At 35.6% G+C, this 10,163-nt stretch overlaps 1 protein-coding gene across 1 annotated transcript; it reads right to left on the bottom strand.

Annotated features, from left to right (window-relative positions):
* Positions 1 to 2,732: 2,732 nt before the first annotated feature.
* On the bottom strand, positions 2,733 to 8,185 carry LOC147277391 (sulfate transporter 1.3-like). The gene is made up of 11 exons (XM_086255631.1): positions 7,793 to 8,185; positions 7,274 to 7,322; positions 6,947 to 7,151; positions 6,467 to 6,641; positions 6,257 to 6,322; positions 5,944 to 6,057; positions 5,648 to 5,764; positions 4,129 to 4,733; positions 3,904 to 3,989; positions 3,681 to 3,757; positions 2,733 to 3,002 (listed from the first exon to the last, which is right to left on the bottom strand). Exons 1-11 carry the CDS (start codon positions 8,183 to 8,185, stop codon positions 2,862 to 2,864), a joined length of 2,028 nt encoding a protein of 675 aa, XP_086111757.1. The 3' UTR covers positions 2,733 to 2,861.
* Positions 8,186 to 10,163: the final 1,978 nt, after the last annotated feature.

Genomic DNA, 10,163 nt, shown 5'->3' with positions numbered 1-10,163 from the left:
CTGATGCTAAGGCATCGGCCAAACAGACGAACTCATGCACGACTTTATTACTTTTAGCATAGAAAATGTATTTACTCAACCAATAGAATAAGAAGACAGAATGCTCATGATCAGTCACTGGTCCAGTCCCTCAATTATAATGTCCGGCGAACGTTTCGAAACTGCTAACTAAGCGAGCAGTCTTGACGTCCCTCCTAAAGACATGCCGTCAGTTCTCTTTGACGTGTTCATCTTTATCAAGCTCCTCTTCGAAAACAAAGTGATGAACTCGCCATGTGGTCTAAACCCAAATATGACAGCCATGTCTAAAACAGTAGGGGTACGTGAGTGGTCCATGGGGTATATACAGGGTGTTCATGGCTGAAGACCAGAAACAGAAAGCCGCTACAAGAAGTGGGCGATCGAAAGTCAAAGCTTTAGTTGACAAGGAAATGGCATCCCTGATGCCGAGAGCCTCCCACACCATTGACTTCTCGACCTCTACCCGTTTTTACCAGCGAAGCCATTCAGAGTTTGAAGCAGAGGAATGCCATACTATTTGAGGCTTTCATGACACCCAGGTCCCTCAAACCCCGCAAATTGATTGTTCATGATTTCTTCAACAAGGATGGGCATCTTGTTTATAAAGTAAGGACCTAAGGCCGCCATAAAACCAGGCTCCTTTGCAAAACCGATGCCAAAAAATGTCACCACTTCACTCTTAGCTTAAGACAATGCCTCGCGAGTAACCAAAGAGGCAATTGCGTCGTTAAAGGCTTTGGCCTCCTCACCTATCTTCTTTGAAGTTTCGATTTCCCTAACTTGAGCGATTTGAACAGAAGAAATTGGTTGAGAGATGAAAGTGTTGGGTTTTTTTAAGTCGGAGAACCAAAAGGGGGTTATAAAGTTCAGAGACTTGGAAACTTTTTTAGATTTGAGAGTTTGAGAATTCTAAATACGTAAGAATGGACATTTCTAGGTAATCAAGTGCTTGAAACGACTACTTTTTTTTTTTATTGATTTGATTTGATGAAGAATGCGAAAACAATCAGAAGAAATCTCAGAAATCGTGAGGTTTAATGATCTAGAAAGAAAGCGACCGCTTTCTTTATAATGGTTGCAACTATCAAGATTTCGGGACAGAAACGACGTGACGCCGCCTCTGAACATACGAGGGGACACACGGCCAATCAGGCCACACCACGTGTCTGGAGGCATGCGAAAAAATGTTAGGAGCATTTAATGCAGCAGATTGACACAATGTGACGTTTCTCGCACGAACAGATGCTTTTGACCCTTCACCCCGTCCAAATTTCATCAAGTCTTCGTTCTCTCGACTATACCAAGCCAAGAGATACTCATACTTGGGGGGCAATGTTTGTGCCTGATTTTTTAGAGATGTTGTCCGGCATTAATCTACAAAAATTTAGGCCCAAAGAGTGGTGATGATCGAGCAGGCCTAAGCCCAATTTGGCGGCCCATCATGTGCAGACCCAGGATAGTTTGAGCGAACGAAAGCATCCCGGCGAATAAACCTTTCGGCTATACCAAACCAAAAGGGTCAATGAAGCATAAGGCCATAAATGCAAAGCCACGTGGACCTATAAAGCTGTCAAAAGCTCAGGTTGTAGCTGTCAAGGGGATAAATATCATAATTTTAAGGTTGTTCAGAGTTGTACGCGTGGCAATTATCCAAGGGAAGACTGCCTGAGGTTTTGAGATCCCAATTCAATTATAAATACAAAGGTATGGCCAATGTAACGGCTCCCTAGCAACACACACACAAAACCAGATCTATTCTCTAAAAATTCTCTACCAAATGACTTGATCATTCATTTTGTCTGTTCTTTACGCTTGTGATTAACGCATTGATCTTATTTCTTTATTACAAGCTTTTTCGCTCTTACACATTTAATTAATAGCCTTATTTACTACTTTTTCTCCTTGCATTTATTCTTGAAATTGAATATATTTCCTCATTGAGAATTAATGAAGGAAACATTTACTTCTCAATCATTGAGTGTCTATTACTAGTCTATTTTCATTTCTTTTCTTTAACTTTACAATTTATGTCTGTGACTTGCGATCCCAATGGGCATTTTTATTAGATCTGGGTCTTGAGATAGTTAACTTCTATAACTTTGGTTTGCTTGCTTATTTATCTTACTTAATTATTCATCAATAACAACATGAGCACATATTGACATAAACCAGAACTTTTAGCACTCAAGTCCTAGAATGCCCATGCATAGAAAAGAACTATTAGCACTCAACTTTTAGCATATCAAGCGCAAGTGTTTGATTTCCTTTATTTTTATTTTTTACCCTTTTAATTACTTTACAATCGTTCCAAGTATACAATCTTTAGTTGGTGACACGCCCTTCGCTCAGATTAAGTAATGATATGGATCAAACCTTAGCCTTACACGTGGCTGAGACAATTTTTACCTTTAACAGTTAGTTAGTTTTAGTTGCAGGTAGTTGTGTTGTTGCTAGCGTAGTTTTCTGGTTTTGGTTATATTTGTATGTACTGCAGTGTTTCTTTTAATGAAATTTGATATTTATTGATTGGTCAAAAAAAAAAAAGTGCTTTCAGAGTAAGAACCAAAACAGAGTTATTCTGGTTTTGGTTATATTTGTATGTACTGCAGTGTTTCTTTTAATGAAATTTGATATTTATTGATTGGCCAAACAAAAAAAAAAGTGCTTTCAGAGTAAGAACCAAAACAGAGTTAACTGTTTTGGTTATACATTGGGTGGGGATTTGAAATAAAGTTGACGAGAAATGAAAAACGAAAAGCATGAAAAAGAACAGAAAAACAAAATACATATCACAAGTGTATTAGCTTTATAATTCTTCAACAACCCCTGGCAATGGAATATCATGGTTGTTCGTGATTGGGAGCCAACGAAAGAATGGCATCTGCAACTGAAAGGAAAAGCTTGTCCTTCCCAATCAATTCGACAAACTTGGATGCATGAATCTTGTCCATCACTACTGTTCCGGGATTCGCCAAAGCAAGCTGTCAAATAACAAAAGACTTATTACTCTTTTTTTGTCTGTTAGAAGGAAGGCTAACAGAGAAGGGTGGATTTGATCCCTGGCCTTGAATGTAGGGGCAAATTCTCTCAATAACTAGATTCTAGTCCCCACAAAAAACTTATTACTTTAATGCTTAATTAGCCCAGATATATGGGCTATATATTTATGGGAGGAAATTACAAATTTGGTCCACTTCAATTTTGGTCTACGATATTTTTTAAGTTTTTAAGTTTAATTTTGGTCCACAATTCTTTTTAAATTATGATTTTAAATTATTTTAGTTGTGTTTTCTTTAATTTTAATTTATCATTTATCATTTCTTAGTCATAGGAACTAATTTGGAATATTAGAATTAAAGAGAATTGAAGTTTTAAAAATCTGAAAATTTTTCACTAAAAATTGGTAGTTTCGTATACCCTACTTTGGAGACAATTATCTTGAGTTTTAGAACTTCGATTTGAATTATCTTTATATGGTTGTAAAGAAGAGATGCATAACTTTAAAACAAGTATATGTTTGCTAAATTTGGCTGAGATTTAATAGGATAAAAGACGGGATAAATTTGAGAAAACAAATCTGAACCAAAACAAAACTTAAAAAAGATCAATCCTTTAGTTAGAGAATGGATATCCTACACACACAATTATATAAATATTACCTGAATCTCTCTCTTCTGAAGACTCCTGTATAGTTCTTCCAGGGCATGGATGCCACTTGTATCAATGTCAGTGACAGCTGCATATAAGAGCGCAGGAAATGAAACTAAATCAAATTAATCCATGATCATCATCAATTAATAATATATATATATATGTTAATTGTCGAGTCATCATATCTCTGAATTGAATGAAAAACAAAATTAGAGACTAGGATTCACTTACGTGACATTTCGACGATCAAGTAGTCAATTTTGGGTAGACTCTTGTGCTTTAGTTGTTCTTCTTCATCAGTTACCCATCTCAAAATTCTGCAATACATAATAAACTTATTAGTACTAGTTGTACATAATTAAGTCAAATGAATATATTTAAGTAGTACTGGATCTATTAATTGGATCTGCATGCATGGTAGATAATTAAGGTAGATATGTATAGGTGGGTACGTACCTCTCCTTAATATAGTTGGAGTTGGAGAAATAAATTGAAGAGTCAACTCTGATACTGAGAATGCCAGGAATCTGTACTGCATTGGGGTACTGGTAGATGTTTCTGTAGACTTCAGTCCCTGGGAGCTTCCCAAGTAGTGCAGTTCGTGGCCTTGTGACTTGTAAGAGAATTTTGGCAAAAGAGATGGACACAGCAATGAGAAGACCAATCTCAACAGAAATGAAAACGACGCCGAAGAAGGCTCCCATGCAAGCAGCAAAGTCGAGTTTGTCGATCTTATAGATGAGTTTGGTTGCTTTCAGATCAATCAAGCCGATGACCGCGTTGATGATGATGGAGGCGAGGATGGCGTTGGGGGTGTACTTGAACAGCGGAGTGATGAGTAGCAGAGTTAAGAGCACAACAACAGACATCACGATGTTGGAGACTGCTGTGTGGCAACCAGACATGCAATTCACTGCTGAACGAGAGAAGGATCCTGTGGCTACATAGCACGATGTCAATGAACCAACAATGTTCATTGTTCCTAATGCCACCATTTCTTTGTTTCCATCCAACTGATAGTCCTTCATGCCAGCAAATGTTCTTCCAATCGCTATAGCTTCCTGCATGCATGTATGTACGTATACGTTAAGACTATATATATATATTGATCCATGCATGCATTGAATACAATTAGAACTAATTAAGGGCAAATAGCCAACTTAATTGATCCTCGTAGTTTTGCCCTAGCTTGTTTCACTTGGGTTATCGTAGTTAATAATTTCAATCTTCTCAGTGTCACGTCCTTGCTCGATGCCTACATTTTACACAAACAAGTCCAATATTTGAATTTTATACAAATTTTAGATGGGGAATTTCCTTGCTTTTGTCAACACGAGAGTGCAAATATTCAAAGTTATGATTGTTTTGCCCCTAAATTCACAAAGGCTATCATATACGTTGTTTTGTCTAAAATTTTGACGGAATTTTAATTTTGGACCTAATTGTAAAAAAATTAGTAAACTATATATAAGAACTTAATTGAAAAAAGTGATACTCCGGGAGCCCAATTGAAATAAGATCGAGACAAACAAAATATAGGGACCAATTTGGTCATTTATCATATAATGAACTGTTCTTGCTACATAATCACATAATCATATAAACAATTGGGTCATGTTCGATGTATTTCTTATTAAGATAGATATGATGAAGATATCTTTTTATTGAATAAAATAATTTGCATCGTAGCATTATGAGATAAAACTGCATAACATGCATATTATGCATGATTTGATTATGATTGAGATGGAGAACATATATATATATGAGAGAAACTTTCCTGTAACAAGAATATGGCTAATTTAGTATCTCAATTCAATAACATGATGACATATATGTTCTTATATGACTTCATCACATATGAAACTTTCTTTAATTTCAAAATAAAACCTTGCTCATGTAATGTCAAGTCAACTCTTATATCCCTATTATTGGTAAGTTTTTTCCTCTATATATATATATTTTTTTTGCTTACCGTCAACGCTACCATACCCGCTACAGCACCAATCCGAAAGCCTTTCATAACATTTTCTCCGCTAAAATAAATTTCATGAGCAGAAGGTGGATTTATGCCCTTTTTTATACCATTCACCTGATCAAATATAAAAAATTAAAACTAGTTAATTGGGATATATATATGTATATATATGATCAATTTGGAATATTGATTGTTCTAAATGGCAATTAATATATATAATATTGGTCAGAGAAAATGAAATAGTACAGATTAATTATTAAATTGATAATATTCATGAAAAATGAATCACTTACAATTGCAACACCATGCTTATCTGCACGGGTAATATAGACAAAAAAGGTGGACAGGACAACGGAGATCAAAGGCGCAATTGCAGACAGCCAAAAGTACTTCTTATTCTTTTTCGCCTGCAATATCATCATGCATATGTGCACCGATGTTATATATTGAGGGACTCAATGAATATAAATTGATCTTGATCTTGATCATCAGGTGGAACTATAATATATATATATATATATATGTGTGTGTGTGTGTGTGTGCATATTGTGTGTGTGTGTTGAATAATGTTGTAGTTGTAGTGTGGAGAAATTAATCACGACTTACGATGTACTTGGTGACGAGAAGAAAAGCCAAGAATGAGAAACCTATTAGTATAGTCTGCCAGTTCCACTGTAAATTATTCAAGCAGATGCATGGAGCGGGTAAGAAATTAAGGAATAAAAATTTTGATTAAATAACTATATAATCGCGCTAATTAATAATGAAATTAGAGTTTATGGAAAATTTGAAATGAATTGAGCAATAATTCATTACCCCATGATGTGCTGCGGCCCATACTGAATGCATAACAGAAACAATGTCAGATTTCTTTGTAAAAGTCTTTATGCCCAGTAATCCTTTAAGCTGTTGAAGGGCAATGGTAATGGCAGCTCCACCCATAAACCCAACAATGGCAGCATGAGATAGAAAATCAATCAAGAAACCCAACCTGATCATCATTTCGAAATATATAATTAATTAGTGAATAATTAAATGGAAAATTAATTAAAGAGATAGGCCACATATATATGTTATTAAAAAATCCTTAGAGCAGATGACCGCACTGTTTTTTGGTGTATTCAGTGCCGATCGCTCAGCGCTTTATTTTCAAAACTGTCGATCACTTCTTTCAGTGATCAACGCAATTTCTTCCATGTTTTTTGTCCATTCCCAACGGATTCAACTTCATAGGGTATAAAATCGTTTTAAATTAGTAATTATATATATAAGGATTCCATCGATCTGCAAATATACCTGAAAAATCCCAGTGCAAATTGTGTGACTCCAGCAAAGAATGTAGCAGTGAATGCAAGGCGTCGATATTCGAGATAATTATCGGGATCAACCTCATCCTTGAGCAGACTCCCAAGCAACAGAGACACAACAGCCACGGGCCCAATCGCAATATCCCTTGAACTACCCATGAACGCATAAACCAGAGGTGGTACAAAACTAGAGTCTGCATGTACGTATATTATGTATCACGTACAATTCAAAGCCAAAACCAACTACTATTGTACTGACATATATATATATATACATATGTATTTTAACCAAAATATTAATGATATAAGAACTCACATAACCCATTCTCAGGACGCAGATTCGCAAGCTTTGCATATCCAATATCCTAATTTGATCACATACATATATAGATAAAAGATGAAATTATTTATAAGAAAATTAAAAATGAATTACGTACATGATATATATATGTATATAGTTTCTATTAAGGGATTCCTTACATTAAGCTTATTTGAATGATCCCTTATGATGTTGTTTTCCCATTGTACGTAGTTCAATGATCTGAACCATCTATCTTTTAGATAGGTCTTAATTCAAAAATCATCTTATAAAAAATTTTATAAATCGAAAATCTTTAAAACATTTAATTGTGATTAAATAAATAGATGATCCCAATGTTTCCAATAAACAATGAAATGAATATTATTTAATCAAATGATTGATTAAATAATTTTCGATTTGTTTAATTTTTACAAGGACGTACAACCATTAAATAAAAACATAAGAGAATATAGGGTTTGAATTATTGAACTCAATAGGCAGTGGAAGAAGGAAGGTAAGTAGCTAGGTAGGTACCTGAGGAATGCAGAGGCTTGCTATGGTGAGACCTGCAATGAGGTCTCCTCTGAATTTAGAGAGATTGTAGTCTTTAGCCCATCCAAGAATAGGGAAAAGGGCTTGGAGACCCAACATAAACTTCCTTGACTTTGTTTGGTCTTTGAAAGAACGCAAGGGTTGATCTGCAAAGAAAGTTTCCTTCACGGCGGCACTGAATTCCTTGAAGAGGTTTTGCTTGAGAGGCACTCCAACCTTGTGAACAACATGCTGCTGCTGCTGTTGCTGATGAGTTGGTAAAATCCCAGATTGCCGATTTGATGATCCTCCAATACTACTACTACTTCTGATGTCTGCAGAAGCCTCCACCTTTCCCACCTCATCATCAACATTATCACTGATACGTTTGCTCATTGTAGCTAGATCAGACCACACTAGCTAGCTAGCTCCACTGTATATATTTATAACCCAGCCTATTTAATTCACACAGAAATTTAAATTTAAATTAAAAAACAAACAAAATAAAGATAGCATCATATACTTAATGTGAAATCATCATTTGCATGCATTCCTAATGCCGGCCACCAGCTTAATTATAGTTAAATTTCTGAAAATTAATAATTAACAAGATTATTTCTTACCCGACCAAAAAAAAAATTAATGAGGATATTCCTTTTTTTTTTTTTTTTTACCAATAACGAGAATATTCCTTAACAACACAAAACAAAAGCAAAAAAACAGAATTTTTTTGACAGTTACTACAAATTTAGTATTCTTAAATTTTATGAAGTAAAAATATATTATTCGTACAATAAAAAAGGCCTCTTGGATAGAGAACGTAAGAATAGACTAATATGTATATATATATATATATAGATGAATAAAACAAAAAAATTTAAATATATCAATCCAAATTGTTCTAACTAAAAAGATCGATATAGCATCTTAAAATAAATGGTTCGTAAATTACAATCTAAAATAAATCTCATAAGAGATTCCCAATTTCGTCTTAAATGAGGAGATTCTCATTAGAATGGACTAGTGTTTATATATATATATATATATATATACATAATTCTTAGCAAATGATGGAGATGGTTAATTACCAGACAAATATACGAAAACAATAACTCGAACAGTATGAGTATCTGGTTCGAGGCTCTTGCTTATATAGCTTCGAAGAGCGGCGACATGAATGCAAATTCGACCAAACAAACAAAATATATTTAATCGATCGATGAAGTAATTGATAGGAGTCATTAAAAGATGATAAGATGGAGACATGATCCTGAAGTAATTGATGATGTCCAATAATCCTGAAGTCAACATTTAAACAAATCAAATAGGGAATTTTATATAGCCATTGACTTAATTAATCACATACACACTAGCTAGCTAGCTAGCAATTAAGTTGCGCTGTAATTAAATCTGATAGTCGGCATAAAATTAAATATAAATTCTCATCCATCCATGTAGTTGACTTTGAAAGCCTTTTGCCTACTATGTATGGCAAGTCAAGTTCTACTGGGTCAGTTCAAGTGTGATTCCTGCTCATCTACGTGCTCAGCCACAGAATATTGGCCATTGGTAAAGCCGAAAAGCCGTGATCCGTATATATTTTTACCATTAATTAATTCATCCCAACAACTTAGGTTTATTCATTTTTTTTTAGAACAAATTACAGTACCTCAAGTTTACACCATTTTTAACTTAGATAGCCCAATAAAAAAGAAGTTGCATAGACGTACCTTAACTATCATTTTTTGACATTTAGGTACCTCCGTTAACTTTTCGTCTGCTAGACCGTTAAGTGTCAATGTGACACTTTGACATGGCTTTAAAAAAAATACCACGTGGACAAAAAAATAATAATAAATGAAATAAACTTTAAAAAAAAACTAAAAAAATTAAAAACTTAAATAATTAAATTAAAACAAAAACACAAAAACAAATAAAAAAACAAAAAAGAACCCAGCCACCCCTCGCTCCCTCCCTCCCTCCCGCCAACCCCACGCACCCTGCCGCTGACCCACCCCGCCAACTGCCCCTCTCCTCTCTCTTTGCCCCACTTTCTCTCCCCTCGCCCCTCACTTTCTCTCTTTGACTCACTCTCTCTCTCCCCAAAACCCCAGCCCCGAACCCTCCTTCATCCACCTCCCCCGCGTCGGCCACCCAACCCACCCACCTCCCTCCCCCTCTCCAGCCACCAGCTTCATCTCTCTCTTTCACTCTTTCTCTCTCTTTCTGTCACTCTCTCTCTCTCTCTTAGATCTGAATGAGGAGGGTGGGTGGAGCTCAGGGCGGGGAAGGGCTGGGTTTGGGTTGGGTTGGGTTTCGATGGTGATGTTGGGTGGGGGCTGGGGCTGGGCTGGGGTTTCGAGGAGAGAGAAAG

This window comes from Dryas octopetala, chromosome 8, assembly GCF_963921425.1.
Source record: "Dryas octopetala chromosome 8, drDryOcto1.1, whole genome shotgun sequence".
Lineage (NCBI taxonomy): Eukaryota > Viridiplantae > Streptophyta > Magnoliopsida > Rosales > Rosaceae > Dryas > Dryas octopetala.
Note: the sequence above shows the minus strand (reverse complement) of the source record. Positions and strands in the feature narration are given on the sequence as shown.

Coding starts and splice junctions, on each gene's coding strand:
- LOC147277391 (XM_086255631.1), bottom strand. CDS start 8,185: ATGAGCAAACGTATCAGTGATAATGTTGATGATGAGGTGGGAAAGGTG. Junction 7,323..7,792: donor CAAGCCTCTGCATTCCTCAG/GTACCTACCTAG, acceptor TGATCAAATTAG/GATATTGGATATGCAAAGCT. Junction 6,323..6,466: donor GGGCCGCAGCACATCATGGG/GTAATGAATTAT, acceptor AATAATTTACAG/TGGAACTGGCAGACTATACT.